The 17345-nt window shown below is 41.8% G+C and overlaps 1 protein-coding gene across 3 annotated transcripts in view; it reads right to left on the bottom strand.

The window, feature by feature from the left end:
* Positions 1 to 17345, bottom strand: part of LOC145357530 (lysine-specific demethylase 2B-like) — a 182631-nt gene that overhangs the window by 83143 nt on the left and 82143 nt on the right. For all 3 annotated transcript variants that reach the window (XM_080210962.1, XM_080210963.1, XM_080210961.1), the window contains exon 7: positions 16110 to 16840. In XM_080210962.1, coding sequence (XP_080067088.1) covers positions 16110 to 16840 — 731 coding nt within the window. The remainder of the gene's footprint in view (positions 1 to 16109; positions 16841 to 17345) is intronic.

The following is a 17345-nucleotide window of genomic DNA, read 5'->3' on the forward strand; positions in this document are numbered from 1 at the left end:
AAGTGTGCGAGCAGAGTTACTGACGGGCAGATGGCTTTGCACCAGACTGAGCCTATTGCTGCCAAACCTGGGAGGAAAAGGTGGAAAGAACCAGGAAGCCCAATGCAGGGGCCACAACAACACTTGCCAAGAGGGGCACTTTGAAGCAGGGGAGAGAGTTTGTCAGAAAATTATGCAAATAGACCTGCCTGGGTAACGAGAACAGTTGAATCCAGGACAGGACAGGCATCCTGCCAAGTATACGTAGGTGAGGCAGAGGAAAGGAAACACCTGTACCAGGTTCGGGCCTCAAGCTCTCCACCCATTCCTGAGCCAAGTCTGCCCTGCAGCCCTAGGGACGAGCAGAGTCCCCCTCAACGAGTCAGTCGCTGGTGGATGGCGGGGGGTGGGGTGGGGGGGGGGGAAACGTGATGACTTCAGCCAGACTAATGAGGTTAGCTTGCTAGAGTATGAACTGCCTGATGAATCCCCCTTCCACGCCCGCTGGGCACCGCAGGGGCTGGGGTGTAATACAGGCCCTGACAATCACATTTTGATTTAAACGTTTTAAGTTTCCTTTCGACTTTGGTTTTTGTTTGGGCTGCTCCCCTTTCCTTTTGGGGAGCTGCCCCTTTTAATTTGTCCCTAAGTTAATTTGAATTTATTTGGTCGGTATGAAAAGACATGCCTGAGGGACCCTATTTTTAGAGCAGCTGTGTCAGAGTCCCAGCCTGCATTCAGCAGGGAGCAACTGGACAGCTGGCTGTGTACAGATGTATGGTGTAAATAAGTTGGTGACGGGACTTTGGCCTCCATGAAGTTATTACATAGAATGAAGGGGATCTGGACTCACCATTTTCCCTTGCGTCCTCCTTGCTAACTCATGCAGTATCCACTGTGGGCGGACATAGCCTTCACTATATATAAAAACACTCTCACCTCATGAAAGAAAACAAGTGCTGGAAAAACTCAGCAGGTTTGGCAGCATCCAATGTGACTCTTTGGAACTCATTCAATACATAACGGCTCAAGTATTTAATCCCTTCTAAAAACAAATAGTTGTATTCAAACCCCTTTAACCTCTGATCGGTCAAACAAACTGAACTTACAGCCCTGTGATAGGTTATGGTAATTAGCCAAGCATTAATAATACTTCAATGATAGGAATCAGAGTTATGCCAACAAACAGGCATTGAAAGTGCTGGAGCAGCTTTTAGCTCCAACTCTCAGATACAGGCACACTCTTTAAAAAAAATCAAATACTGGCAATTTAAATAACTTAAACTTGACAGGTCTACATAATTTAACTGAACCTCAGTATTTATCATGCAATGCAATTGCTGATACATTGACAGCTAAGATTCAAGGGTGAAACCATGATCACTCGGTAGAGATGCACTTCTCAGCCTTCTGACTAAGTCAAGCGTCAGATCAAACCCAAGCTGGAACGCAATGCCTTTTCTCGCGAGCTTGGATCTTACATCTCTCTTGCAGGAATCATGAATGAAATTAAATTTGGGTTGGTTTTTGGAGCAAGCAAATGGATGGATTCAGGTGTGCTCAGTATACTCCACACATTGGCTTTGTATATTTCAGAATAGAGTAAAAATAACTTTGGACTCGACATTGAATTCAATGTTTTTTTGTGACACTGACAATGTCGAGCCCATTTACAAGGTACTATTGTAGTACAGCTGAGGAGCAGGGTAACTGGAAATTCAGCATCCAAAATGTTACATTTGATTACATGTGTGCTTCGTCAGGAAGCTGCTATCCAATTTATTCCATAATAGTCAAAACAAAAATTCCAGGCTAACGTGTTGATGTTGCAACACAGGATATACATTTAATGAAAACAGGCCATATTTACAACAAAGTTTCCACAAGTTAATTAAGCTGAAATTAAATGTGAAAAATTCAAATGACTCATGGTCCTAAACAATGAAATCCGAAGGCAAGATTGTACTGACTGCTCAGGAATTACTGGTTTGGTATTGTTACTGCCACACAATACAAATTCAAAAGGCTATCACAGGAGACTCACTTTCTACTGTGGTGAGCTGAAAATGTCTTTTTTAAAAAAAATACACACAGCATGGGCTAGCATTGAAACATAATGCAGAAATTGGTGTGCTCCACAGTGGGTAGATAAGATGTCTGATTGAGGTAATCATTTAGTGCATCAATGAAGGAGATACAGATTTAATTTCTATTAGTTTATTATAAACATGAATACTTCCTGAAGCAGTTTCAATAGATTTCTAAAGTCAACCACCATTTGTGGGATTACAGTGACAGTTAAACTCCACTTAACCAAAATTCCCTCCAGAACATAATGAGAAGCAATAAAAAAAAAGAGACCGATTAGAACAGTCCTTATTAAACAGCACCTTGCATTTTTTGCAAATCCTGCACAAACAAAATGCTAGTCATTCAAATAAATGCAAACTATATCCAGTGTAACTGACAAGAATTTATACCGCTTATTTTTGTCTCTGATCTTTGAGTGATTCTGTCATCCACACTGATCAGTTTAAAATTAACATTGAAAAAGGGAGAAATATCATTCTCTCTTCTATTACCATCCATCAGCAACCACACTGTCATTGAGACTTCGCTTACTGAGGCCACTCCAACATCTAAAACTTCACGCTTACGAAAAGGAATTGGGATTACGTTTCTTCTGAAATGTACAATAATTGAACATGGTACTCACCCCAGAATGAAAAATGAGACTGAGGAGAAAAAAACTACAGTAAATTCCACTACATCATGACATTTTCCCTGAACCTATCTCAGTTGCAACAAAAGATTTAAATTTTCGAGACAGCAGTATTACTTTACACTATGGTAAAAGGTGAACCAGGTTACTCTTCTGCTCTAGTTGAAGTATCCGAAAATATTTTCGGCGTTGGCTAGAATTTAGCGCCTAAAAGCATCTAATTCTGTAGAATATTTAGATTTAGAAAGTTATGTTTCTATAAATTCTGTAAGAGAAATATTTTTGATACGAATTGCTTCTTCTTTTGATTTATTTCTCTGCCACGTCTCTTGCTTTAGCTTCTCCTGATGAGCAACATACACACTGATGTAGAATCTGCTGCATAGTGCCTCCAATGGTGCCTTTCTCAGCCACTAATTACAATCAGAATGGCTACAGCAGAGGCCATTCAACCCACCACGTCCCATGCTGACTTTCTTTAACAGCTACTCAGCTAGTCCCGTTCTTAATACCAAATCCCTCTTGACAGCCATGATTGAATCAATGGCTTTCATTATAGACTTAGCCATTGCATTCCAGACCTTAACCAGTCACTACATAAAAATAGTTTTCCCTCATATTTTCTTTAGCAAATTAGTGTCTGCGCAATCTTCCAAAGAGGAACAGTTTATTTTTCTCTATATGCTCTCTCCAGACCCCACATGCTTTTAAACATCACTAGCAACTCTTCTCAGGAGAACAGTCCCAACTTTCCCTATCTACTTATGTAACTGAAGTCTCATCTCTAGAACATTCTCAAAACTTTCCTACCTCCTCCCTAAAGTGTGGTGTTCAGAACTGAGCAATATTCCAGTCGAGGCTGAACCAGACTACGTAAAGATTCACCACAACTTTCTTCCTTCTGTGGATTAAGTTCCATTTGCCATATGTGCACCCATTGACCCAATTTATATCCTCTTGCACCGCATCATGATCCTCCCCACTCGGTTACGAGTGGTGTGCCTCAGGGATCTGTTTTGGGGCCACTGCTGTTTGTAATTTTTATTAATGATCTGGATGAGGGTATAGTTGGGTGGATTAGTAAGTTTGCTGATGACACCAAAGTCGGAGGTGTGGTAGATTGTGAGGAAGGGTGTCATAGTTTGCAGGGTGACTTAGAAAGGTTGCAGAGCTGGGCCGCGAGGTGGCGGATGGAGTTTAATGCGGAGAAGTGTGAGGTAATTCATTTTGGTAGGAATAACAGATGTGTTGAGTATAGGGCTAACGGGAGGACTTCGAATTGTGTGGAGGAGCAGAGGGGTCTAGGTGTATGTGTACATAGATCCCTGAAAGTTGGGAATCAAGTAGATAAGGTTGTTAAGAAGGCATACGGTGTCTTGGCGTTTATTGGTAGGGGGACTGAATTTAGGAGTCGCAGCGTCATGTTGCTACTGTACACAACTCTGGTGCTGCCGCACTTGGAGTACTGTGTGCAGTTCTGGTCCCCACATTACAGGAAGGACGTGGAGGCTTTGGAGAGGGTGCAGAGGAGGTTTACCAGGATGTTGCCTGGTATGGAGGGGAGGTCCTATGAGGAGAGACTGAGGGATTTGGGGTTGTTTTCGCTGGAAAGAAGGAGGCTAAGAGGGGATCTTATTGAAACATATAAGATGATTAGAGGTTTAGATAGGGTGGATAGCGATAGCCTTTTTCCTCGGATGGAGAAAGCTAGCACGAGGGGGCATGGCTTTAAATTAAGGGGGGGGGGGGGGTAGTTATAGGACGGATGTCAGGGGTAGGTTCTTTACCCAGAGGGTGGTGAGGGATTGGAATGCCCTGCCTGCTGCGGTTGTAAATGCGCCTAGTTTAGGGGCGTTTAAGAGATCTGTGGATAGGTTTATGGACGAAAAGGGATTGGTTTAGATTAGTGGGTCAGTGTTTTTTTTAAAAAAACTGGTCGGCGCAACATCGTGGGCCGAAGGGCCTGTTCTGCGCTGTAATGTTCTATGTTCTATGTTCCTCACGGCTCACAATACTTCAAAATTTGCAACTGACGCAAAACCTGGAAATGGAGCTGGGCGTCCCCAAGTCTTGGTTATTACTGTAGATCATGAAACACAGCGATCCTAATGCAGATTCCTGGACAGCCCCAGTGTATACCTTCCTTCAGTCCAAAAAAACCCTATTTCCTATCACTCAGCCAACTTTATATTCATGCTGCCAATGTCCCTTTTATTCCATTGGCTTTAACTTTGACAGGCCTTTATGTGACACTTCAAACACCTTTTGGAGGTCCAGGTTCACTGCATCAAGTCTCATTGTTACTTGACTGAAGAACTCAATCAAATTTGTTATAAATGACTTACTTGCCCTTAACAAATCCATACTGGTTTTCCTCAATTAATCCACTTTTGTCCATGTTAACTTTCTAACTGCTTTCTTACCATTGAGATCAAACTGACTGGTTTATAGTTGCTGTACATAAGAACATAAGAAATAGGAGCAGGAGTAGTCCATCTAGCCCTTTGAGCCTGCCCCGCCATTCAAAAAGATCACGGCTGAAGTGGATCAGTTCCACTTTCCCGCTTTCTCCCCATAACCCCTAATTCCCTTGTCTGTCAAAAGCCTATCTACCCGTGACTTAAATATATTCAGCGAGGTAGCCTCCACCACTTCAATGGGCAGAGAATTCCAGAGATTCACCACCCTTTGAGTGAAGAAGTTCCTCCTCAACTCCGATCTAAACTGCACCAACCCCCCCTCCCCCCACCGACCCCCTTATTTTGAGGCTGTGCCCTCTGGTCCCGCTATCCTTTCTAAGCGGGAAGAATCTCTCTACCTCTACCCTATCTAGCCCCTTCATTATCTTATACATCTCTATAAGATCCCCCCCCCCCCCCCCCCCCCCCTCAGCCTTCTAAACTCCAACGAGTACAGACCCAGTGTATTTAATCTCTCTTCATAAGCTAACCCCCTCATCTCCAGTATCAGCCTAGTGAACCTTCTCTGCACTCCCTCCAAGGCCAATATATCCTTCTGCAAGTGCGGTGACCAAAACTGCACAGAGTACTCCAGCTGCAGCCTCACCAGTACCCTGTACAGTTCCAGCAAGACCTCCCTGCTTTTATATTTTATACCCCTCGCTATAAAGGCCAACATTCCATTCGCCTTCTTGATCACCTGCTGCACCTGCAGACTGGGTTTTTGCGATTCGTGCACAAGGACCCCCAGGTCCCTCTGCACCGTAGCATGCTGAAGCTTGTCGCCTTTTAAATCATAATCCCTCCTGCTATTATTTCTACATTTGCTAACATTATACTCCATCTGCCAGGTACTCGCCCACTCACTCAGCCTATCCAGATCTCTCTGCAGACTTTCCGCACCCTCCACGCAATTTGCTTTTCCACTCATCTTCGTGTCATCAGCAAATTTCGTTACCCTACACTCAGTCCCCTCCTCCAGATCATCTAAGTAAATGGTAAACAGTTGAGGCCCCAGCACCGATCCCTGCGGCACTCCACTAGTCACCAACTGCCAACCAGAATAGCACCTTTTGATTCTCACTGTTTCCTATTAGACAACCAATCCTCTATGCACGCTAACACCTTACCCCCAACTCCGTCCACCCTAACCTTTTGCAGCAGCCTTTTGTGAGGCACCTTATCAAACGCCTTTTGGAAATCTAAAAACATTACATCCACCGGTTCCCCTCTGTCTACCGCACTAGTCACATCCTCATAGAAATCCAATAATTTCGTTAAACACAACTTCCACTTAACAAATCCGTGCTGCGTCTGCTTGATCAAACCATTCTTTTCTAGGTGCCTCGCTATTTCTTCCTTGATGAAGAATCATCAAGGTATTCTTGAACCCTCTTTGGAGCAAGTAAATAATATTTTCAAGAACTAAGATGGATTAGGAGATATTGACGACTACCTCTGCAATTTCCAATCCTCCTTCACTTAGCATCCTCGGCCACACCTGATTCAGTCCTGGTGAATTAAGAGCTAACCTATCTTATACCTCTTCTTTATCAATCTTTAGCCTTTCCAGTATCTCAAATAAGAAAATATACTGCTAATGTAGAATGTTAGCCTGAACACGTCCTCTCATTGCCATTTACACTATTACCACTCCGTCTGTAAGAAAATAATTAAAGACTTAATTATAACTACTCCATAGGATTTACATGTAATATTCCTGCAAATTTATTCCTCCATATCTTTCCCACTCGAATACATTCAGTAGTATAATGGGTGTCTATTATTTCTTAGTTCTAACCAAATAGATTTGATCCCTGACCCTTTATAAAGTACCCCCCCTTCTCTCTGGGATTGTATTATCTATAATTAATATGGCTACCACTCTCCTTTCTTTCCTGAATACCTTGTATCTAAGAATATTTAGTACCCAGTCCTGTCTTTTGAGCCAGGACTCTGTTAATGCCACAACAGCATACTCCCATACAACTCCCTGCACTGGTAGATCACCAATCTTATTTGCCACACTTCAGCTGTTCACATACATGCAGCGTAAATCTGATTTAGATGCGAGCAACCTTGGATCGTTCACCCAATGGTGCAGGCCCTGATTCTGAGGTCATTAACATAACAAAGGGAAGTGTGGGCACCAATTCAAATCTGGTTACAACATTCATGACCTTCTTGTGGAAAAATTTTAAAGAGCAAACTATTGGCATGAATACCTTAAATTTGTGATCCATGCAAAACTGTTTATAGAAACATTTTAGGTCTGTAATAAACATGAATAGCAGAGGAAAAAGTTTAACTCATTTGATCCTGAAGAGTGGTTTTGGAATCAATACTGGGGGAGGAAACGGTGCCATTTCTGCTTTTATAAAATATACTTGCTGATGTCAACAGATTGGAACTCTTCCAACTGGAAAATCGAGCAGGCTGCTGACTAGTTATGAAAATGATAAATTTATCATTTCCTTAGGAGCTACAGAATATAACAATGTTAGCATTTGGGAATTGTGAAATACTGAAAGCAATTTTAGCACCGTCCAAGATTCTCTGCTTTTAATCTTATGAGCTGTTTAAAAAAATCTATATAATGGAAATTAAGGTAATACAGATTTTTAAAGTAGCTACTGAATAAAAATGAATAATTAGTGCATCATTTTTGTGTTGTATAATACCAAAATTAAACAGACTGGTATTCAATTCCATGCAAATACAATACTGGTATGAGGAAACACAATCTACCCGAATCTTACAGTCAGCAAGTCCACCCCGAATACAACGTAATAGCTGTTTAATTGCCTGATAGTGATCCCTATCAAATCACACCTTATAACAGACACACACAATCACAATGGAAGGATGATACACTATACTTGAAACTTATCTTAAAACCTAGAACTGTCACTTTGAATTACAAAGATTAAGTGACTAGGGGGAGATGGTAGAGTAGTGATAATGTCAATGGACTAGCAATCCACAAGACAGGCTAATGCTGTGTTAAATTTTAAACACAGGATCAAAATCCAACACAAACTGGTGAAATTTAAAAAGTTAATTAATAAATCTGGAATATAAAGCTGGTCTCAGCGATGGTGACCATGAAATTATCACTGTTTAACTGTCACCCATTTGACATTCAATAGCATTACCATTGTTGAATCCCTCAATATCAACATCCTCGGGGTTACAACTGGATAAAAACAAAGTACTGTGCATGCTGGAATCTGAAACCAAAAGACAAAATGCTGCAAAATCTCAGCAGGTCTGGCAGCGTCTGTAAGGAGAGGAAAAAAAACTGACGTTAACAGTCCAGATGACCCTTTGTCGCTCTGACAAAGTGTCACGTGGATTCGAAACGTTAGTAGCTCTTTTCTCTCCTTACAGATGCTGCCAGACCTGCTGAGATTTTGCAGCATTTTCTCTTTTGGCCTCGAGATTACCATTGAAACGGAACTGGACTGGCCACATAAATACAGTGGCGATCAGAGCAGGTCAAAACAAAGAACAAAGAACAAGAACAAAAACAGCCCGGGAAACAGGCCCTTCGGCCCAACAAGCCCGCGCCGCCATCCCAACACCACCAGTGCCCCCCTCCACCCGTGACCCTCGTCTAATGTTTTATGGCCATCCACATTGAGGGAAACTAACTTAGGGACAATTTATTACTGCCAATCAGCCTAACAGCAAATCTTTGGGGTGTGGGAGGAAACCGGAGCACCCGAAGAAAACCCACGCAAGCATGGGGGGAATGCGCAAACTCCAACAGACACTGGCCCAAATCCATGTGTCTGCACAGCAATCAGTGATAGTCACTGAGCTGTCGTCTTGCCCAGTATCTGGTCCAGTTTAGGCACACACTAACGACATGAAGCACTAGGCCAATCTCGAACAACCAAGAGCAGCCCAAGTACGACCCATCGCGTGTATGCCCCTCGTTGGACACAAGGCAGACCGAAGACTAGGAATTCTGTGTATCCCCAAAGCTTGTCTACAAGGCACAAGTCAGGAGTGTGATGGAATACTCCCCACTTACCTAGATGAGTGCAGTTCCAAAAGCACTCAAGAAGCTCAACAGCATCCAGAACTGAGCAGCCCGCTTGATTACCACCCATTCCACAAACATTTAATTCCTCCACATGGATGAGCATTGGCAGTCATGGCGTGCCATCTAGAAGATGCGCTGCAGGAACTCACACGGCTCTTTACACAGCACCTTCCAGACTCACGACCACTACCATCTAGAAGGACAAGAGCAGCAGCTACCTGGGAACACCACCTAACCAAGCCACTCACCATCCTGACTTGGAAACGTATCACTATTCCTTCACTGTTGCTAGGTCAAAATCCTGCAACTCCTTCCCTAATGGTACTGAGTGTACCTACACTTCAAGAGACTGCAGCAGTTCAAGGTGGCAGCTCACCACCACCACCACCTCAAGAGCAACTAAGAATGGCAATAAATGCTGATCTAGCCAGTGACGCCCACATCCTGTAAATGAATAATTAAAAAAGTATATAGTTTGCTAATGGCCTTTAAGAAGTCTGCCATCCTTACCCGATCTGGCAGATGTGACAGAAGCGTGGTCGACACTTTTTTCTGAAAGACCCTAGCAAGTTGCTCCATTTAAGGGCAATTAGCAATGCGCAACAAATGGTAGCCTTGTTAGCAATACTCACATTCGTGAAAAACTGCCATTGTCAAAATAGTGTTTTTAATGCCAAAAATCAGTCATTTAACCTCAATACCAAACACACAAAATGAGGTGGAACATTCACCTTTCTATTTTTGCTTCATTATTCAGCAGACATATTTACTTAACAAAAAAAAAACAATAAAATTAACAGTAGTCAAATGATGGAGATTGTTATTTCTCAAAAATTTGATTATAACTAAGTGTATGCTTACTATAAATAGAACCATTTTGGTGAGGTCTTACCTCCCATTACAGAATCTTGGCATCTCTCTGAAGGCCGTTAAAACTTCTCGCAAGGTTTGACCACCCTGTCACTGACACTGCGGTAGCAGCGCTCATTACAAAACATCTGCAATGAAGGCTGATAAAGCTTACCACCAGACAGCCCAGAGAGTGAGCAAGATCAATTAGAATTACCAGCCTTTGCTGATAAGTGAGTACCAGTGATTGAACCAAGTCAAATGCCAAGGGATCAGTCAACCAGCTCCAGGAACTTACATCACTCAATCCAATTCCCCTACTTTATGACAACGATTATACTGCGGAAACACTCTATTGGTTGTAGAGTGCATTGGGATGTTCTGAGGTTGTGAAAGGTCCTGTATAAATTTAGCTACTCTCTTTTCTAGGCAGGACTGAACACAACATAAGAACTGAGGAAGACCATATGGCCATCAAGCCAACTCAACCATTTAATAGGATTGCTGCTGATCTTGAGCTTCAACAGCATTTTCCTGTCAGCTCTACATATCCCCCAATTCCCTGAGACTAAAAATCTATCGCAGCTTTACATATGTTCAACGACAGTGCATCCACCACCCTCTGGGGTACAGAATTCCAAAGATTCACAACTCTTTGATCGAAGAAACTTTGGCTCACCTTAAACTCAAATGATAAGCCCCTTGTGCTGAAGCAGTGCCTTATTTTTCTAGGCAACCTAGCCAGGGGAAACAACATTTCAATGTTGATCCTGAAAAGCCCCTTCATAACCTTGAATGCTTCAATTAAATCATCTCTCATGCTTCTAAACTCCAGAAAATAGAGACCTTATTTTACTCTGCTCTCATCACAAGACAACTCTCACATCCCACCCAGGGACCAACTCATGAATCTTCAATTGACTGCCTTCAATGCAAGTATATACTGCCTTCAAACTGGAGACCAAAATTGCATACAATATCCTGAGGGTGGCCGCATCAGAGCCCCTTACAATTATAGCAAGGCTTCTTTATTTTCGAACCAGTTTACCTTTCTGATAATGGGATAAAGAAGCTGGCTCAGACACTGGACTCTTGGAATCTGAAGTAACAAATGAGTCATAGAGGTTTACAATATAGATCAGGCCCTTCGGCCTAACTTGTTCATGCTGCCCTGTTTTTACCATTGAGCTAGTTCCACATGTCTACATTTGGACTATATTCCTCTGTACCCATCTTATCCATGTAACTGTCTAAAAATGCTTTTTAAAAGACAATTGTACCTCTACTACTACCACCTCGGGTAGCTTGTTCCAGACACTCACCACCCTCTGTACGAAAGAATCGCCCTTCTGAATCCTTTTGGATCTCTCCCCTCTCACCTTAAACACAAGCCCTCTAATTTTAGACTCCCCTACCTTTGGGGAAAGATGTTGACCATCTACATTATCTATGGCCCTCATTATTTTCTCAACCTCTATGAGATCACCTCTTAGCCTCCTATGCTCCAGGGAAAAAGGTTCCAGGCTCTCCTTAAAACTCAAACCATCAAGTCTTGGTACCATCCTAGCAAATCTTTTTGCACTCTCCAGTTTAATAATATCCTTTCTACATGATAGGGTGATCAGAACTGTACACAGTACTTACCATTGTCTTGTACAGCTTCAACAAGGTGTCCCAACTCCTGTTTTCAATGTTCTGACAAACGAAACCTAGAATGCTTCTTCATCACTCTGTCACTGAATTATGCCCAGTAAGAAGTCTCACAACACCAGATTAGAGTCCAACCAATTTATTTGATAACAAATTCGCAAGCTTTTGGGGTTTGCCCCTTTGTCACCAAAAGTCCAATGCCAGCATCTCCACATCATGACTGAATTATGCCACCATTTAAACTGTCACCACTTCTTCACTGTTGCTGGGTCGAAATCCTGGAACTCCCTCCCTAACAGCACAGTAAGTGTACCCACATCTCGTGGACTGCAAGAAGATTCAAGGGAGCAGCTCATCACTATCTTCTCAAGGGCAATGAATGCTGGCCCAGGCAGTGAACTCCCCACTCATCTGACGAAGGAACAGCGCTCCGAACGCTCGTGGCATTTGCTACCAAATAAACCTATTGGACTTTAACCTGGTGTTGTGAGACTTATTAGGCAGTGAAACCCAGATCCTTGAATTAATAAAATCCCTACTACATCCCCTCAGTTGATAAATTAGTACTCTTCCACACTGGCCACCACTTGGATGAAGCACTGACGTGACAAGTGCACGGAGTATAATCTGGTGGTGGATTTCAATGTTCACCACCAATGGCAACTCAGTAGCACCACTACTGACAACTGGCTAAGTACTCAGGACATAGCTGCGAGATTGTTCTGCAGCATACGATGAGGGAACTAATAAGAGGGAAAAAAATCTACTTGACCTCGATCTTACCAATGCACCTGCCAATGAAACATCTGTCCATGACAGTATTGGTAGGAGTGACAACCGCACAGTCCTCGTGGAGATCAATTCTTGTCTTCACGTTGACGATATCCTCCCGTGTGTTGAGCCGTTACCACAATATTAAATATGGGATAGACTTCAAACAGGCCTAGCAATGGAAAACTGAGCAGCAGCAAAATTATATGCAACCACAGTCTGTAACAATATGGCTCAGCATTTGCCCTGCTTTACCATTGACCAGGGCAGAACTCCTGGCTTAATGAAGAATGCAGGAGTGCATTCCAGGAGCAACATCAGGCATACTAGCCATGCTCAGTTTGGGTTCCACTAAGGCCACTCAGTTCTTGACTTTTATTTAAGCCTTGGTCCAAATATTGGTTTGGAGTCATACCAAGCACAAAGGAAGATGATTGTGGTTGTTGTAGGTCAATCATCTTTGTTCCAGGACATCACTGCAGAAGTTTTGCAGAGTAGAGTCCAAGGCCCAACCATTTTCAGTTGCTTCATCAACTTTCAGTTGCAATTTCCATCACTAAATCTTCCACCCCCAACCTCCTGGGAGCTACTCTTGGCCAGAAGTTGAACGGGGCCAGCTATATAAATACTGTGGCTACAAGAACAGGTCAGAGGCTAGGAATTCTGCAGAGAGTAACTCAGCTCTTAGCTTCCCAAAGCCTGTCCACCATCTATCCACAAGACTCAAGTCAGGACTGTAATGGAACACTCTCCACTTGCCTGGATAAATGCAGTTCCAATAACTCAAGCTCAACACCAAACTTCAAATAAAATTCAGGACCGCTCACCTATTTGACACCCCGTCCACTACAATCAACATTCACTTTCTACACCACTTGTGCACAGTTGCAGCAATGTGTTCTATGTGCTCTTTCAACAGCATCTTGCAAACCTGCAACCTCTACTATCTAGAATGACATGGGCAGTAGGTATAGGGGAACACTACCTGCAATTTCCCCTCAGAGTCACACTCTATCTTGACTTGGAAGTACAGCACCTACATTGTGGCCGGGTCAAATTCCTGTAACTCCATTACCAGCAGCATTGTGGGTGTTCCTACAACACATGAACTGCAATGGTTCAAGAAAGCAGCACATCACCACTTTCTCGAGGGCAATTAGGGATGGTCAATAAATGCGAGCCTAGCCAGCAATGCCACATCCCATGAAAGAATTTTAAAAACGCTACTTGTTGAATCAAAGATTAGAATTGCCACTACCACTGATTCAACTTCAGAGGCCCTTGGGTATGATAATTAGAGCTTAGCCAACTGTAGAAGATGGAACATGACTTCCTTGTTTACAGAAATCATTTAAAAGCTTAAGTATGTAATAAATCAGATGTGAATAGACTTTTGTTTAGTTTTATGGGACAAATGTAATTGGATTGCAACAACTCCTTCAATATGCACTATATATTGCAACTTAGAACCCAAATGTACACAAATCAAAACAACAGGCTTAGCACTTATACTGCCTTTTTCATTGGCAATATATATATTTATCTAAATAGCTCTGTACAAACTTTGTCTCGCTTCCTGAGTTCTGCCTTGCAGCAGAGAAAAATCAAGTACAAGAATTTTTGGTCACAGTATCTCTGTTGAACTATTTACCATTCATACATGAATTATTAATTTACATTTGTGAATTCACATGCACTGATGAGTGTATAGGCTAGACGAGCTATTACTAATGACCTTCAATGAAAGATCAATTGCTCAACTCCTTCTCTGAAAGCAAGGCCCCTCAGTGTACAACAACTTCACATTAAGGCCAGGTTTTTATTTTTGATTTACAATGACTTAACTGCCACAACAGTTTACAATTGTTTTTAATTGATGACATAATAGGCAAGAGTTCAGGATGAAACATGCACAGTAGCTCTATGGTGATCATTTCATTATAATGTAAGTTACTTAAGAAACTATTCTGCTCTGCTTCTGAAACAGGAAGAATAATTATTAAATGAATAAAAGGAGTGGATGGGCTAGCTACAATTTTCAATTTCCTCTCTACAAATGTATGTACATTTTTAGTAAAGAAACTTAATTTCAACTTAGTTCAACTTACTATAAATGTAAATCAGTTTTCCTTAATGTTTATATTAAAAATAAATCGATGTTCAGACGTAAAATATATTGTTGAAATTTGCAATTTCAGTGATTAGAAATTGCTTAAACATACACAGGCTACAAAAAAATAATCAGTTGTGTGTACTTGGATATGCTGCAGAATTGAACAGATTTTTAATACAACATGTCCCATATATGATGTTAATTAGAATACTTACATTGTAAATTAAACTCCACAGTTTTATTCCTCGAGGCTGTTGTTAGGCGATGGAGCACTCTAAAAATTTATCAACCACAATTTCTTAGCCTATATAAGCTGCAGGAAAAATCTAATTACAGTTCACGGAGGGTTCAAAGTGGTATATTCAGATATGTTAACATGTGCCTCACTCTTGAGACATGTTCAGAATGACAGAATAAAACTAATTCATTTCATGCGACGCGAGCAATGCATGGCCAGTATTTGTTGCCCTTCTCTTAATAGCCCTTGAGAAAATAGTGGTGAGTCCCCTTCCTGAACTGTAGCATTCCATTACGTAGTGTGGGAATTTTAAGATGTAACAAGATAATCAATGTAATTATACAAATTGCCCCAATTCAGAACCCAATATAATCTACTAAATTGCACTACAGTGAGCAAACTTAGTCAAGTGCTCACCTTGAAGCAAAATACTGCAGAAGCTGGGAAATCTGAAATAAGAGCACAAAATGCAGGAAATACTCAGCAGATCTGACAGCTCTAAAAGGTCATCACCCTGAAACATATACCCTGTTTCTCTCTTCACAGATGTTATTAGATCTGCTCAACCATCATTTCTGTATTCTTTCTGGTTGTATCACAGCTTGGTATCATTCCTGCTCTGCCCAAGACCACAAGGAACTACAAAAGGTCGTGAACGTAGCCCAATCAATCATGCAAACCAGTCTCCCATCCATTGACTCTGTCTACACTTAGCGCTGCCTCGGCAAAGCAACCAGCATAATTAAGGACCCCACGCACCCCGGACACATTCCATTGGGAAAAAGATACAAAAGTCTGATGTCACGTACTGACCAACTCAAGAACAGCTTCTTCCCTGCTGCTGTCAGACTTTTGAATGGACTTAGCTTGCATTAAATTGATTTTTCTCTACACCCTAGCTCTGACTATACTACTACGTTCTTTCCTTCCCTTCTTTACGTTATGCTTTGACTGTATAGCACGCACGTGCAAGAAACAATACTTTTCACTGTATGTTAATACATGCGACAATAATAAATCAAATCAAAATCAAATCATTTCTGTTTAAGTTAGCATTCATTAAATTTCAATTGTATAGTTGCTTTAACCCTTTGTAAACAAATGGAGGCCTACTCCATTTTTGTTTTCACAAAAATTGTGGCTCTATTTCACGCACAAGTAAATTAATTACTTGTCTTTCAGAAAAAGGGAAAAATGGAAATACAGAATTGAACTCAGACTATGATTTGAAAGAATTTCCACGATTACAATATAATTGGTACATTGCCGACACTTACCATTTATTCCAGGTCTTGCACACTCTCATACAGATGCATAGGTCCTTATGGCTGAGGTACCTAAATACTGACAGCCACACCTCCCGTTGCATCACATGTTCTGAGCCACCAGCCAACGGTAGAGAATCAGGTTCAGGGCTGTCAGGTGGAGGCCGCACCACATGCCTCTCCATTTGAAATGGCTTAGGAGGAGACTGCACAGGGAGTTTGCTTAGTATCTGAGGACGTGCCAAACTTCCTAGAACCTTGTGACAAAGTTGACTGGATGGCCCATTTTTCTTCTTCAACGAAACCTCCACAGTCCTAAAGGAGTTTTTTTGAATACTCCCTCCTCTCAGGGAATAATAGTTATTTTCTCGATCCTTTGAGGCCAAAAGCGAATTACTTTTTATGTTTCTCGCATTCTCTTCATCTTCGTCCTCCTCTTCCTCATCATCTTCCTCACTAAAAATATCATTAGACAGTCTCCTGAGCTTGGACCTTTGATTATCTGCCTTTGCAATAGACCTTGGACTAGATGCCCCACTGCTTCCTGCTGATCTCTGTAGGCTGGATTCGGATCCAGAACTTGAATCAGAGCCAGAATCAGAGCTAGAGCTAGAGCTGGTTGCTTCATTTCGGTTGACACGTTTCATCATTTGCCGTATCCGTTCTATTCTTTCTGCATCTTCCGATCTTTCAAGGTGATTTACTTTTGTGTCTTCTTCAGAATTTGGCGTTGGTTTCCGTTTCTGAAGACAAAAATATATTAAACAAATAAAATTATTAAAAATCCTCAAATGTTAACTGCATGACACTGTAAAAGGTTTAATAGTTACAGTAAGTCTCAAGTGGTAAAACGGTCTATTACTTTCCACTTCCAAAGAATCAAACTCTGTTATTTAAGTTTGTTCATTGTGCTAAATGAAAATGCGCCAATATGAAAATCAAACCCCTATTTTTGACTAACGGTCACAAATTTTGGAATTTGAAATAAGCGAAGCCACAGTGGAGTTTAGAACATAAGAACATAAGAAATAGGAGCAGGAGTAGGCCATCTAGCCCCTCGAGCCTGCCCCGCCATTCAATAAGATCAAGACTGATCTGTCGTGGCTCAGTTCCACATTCCCGTCCTCTCCCCATAACCCTTAATCCCCTCGCTTATCAAAAACCCATCAATCCGCGTCTTAAAAATATTTAGCGAGGCAGCCTCCGCCACCTCAACGGGCAGAGAATTCCAGAGATTCACCACCCTTT

This window comes from Carcharhinus amblyrhynchos, chromosome 23, assembly GCF_965287045.1.
Source record: "Carcharhinus amblyrhynchos chromosome 23, sCarAmb.v2.hapA, whole genome shotgun sequence".
Lineage (NCBI taxonomy): Eukaryota > Metazoa > Chordata > Chondrichthyes > Carcharhiniformes > Carcharhinidae > Carcharhinus > Carcharhinus amblyrhynchos.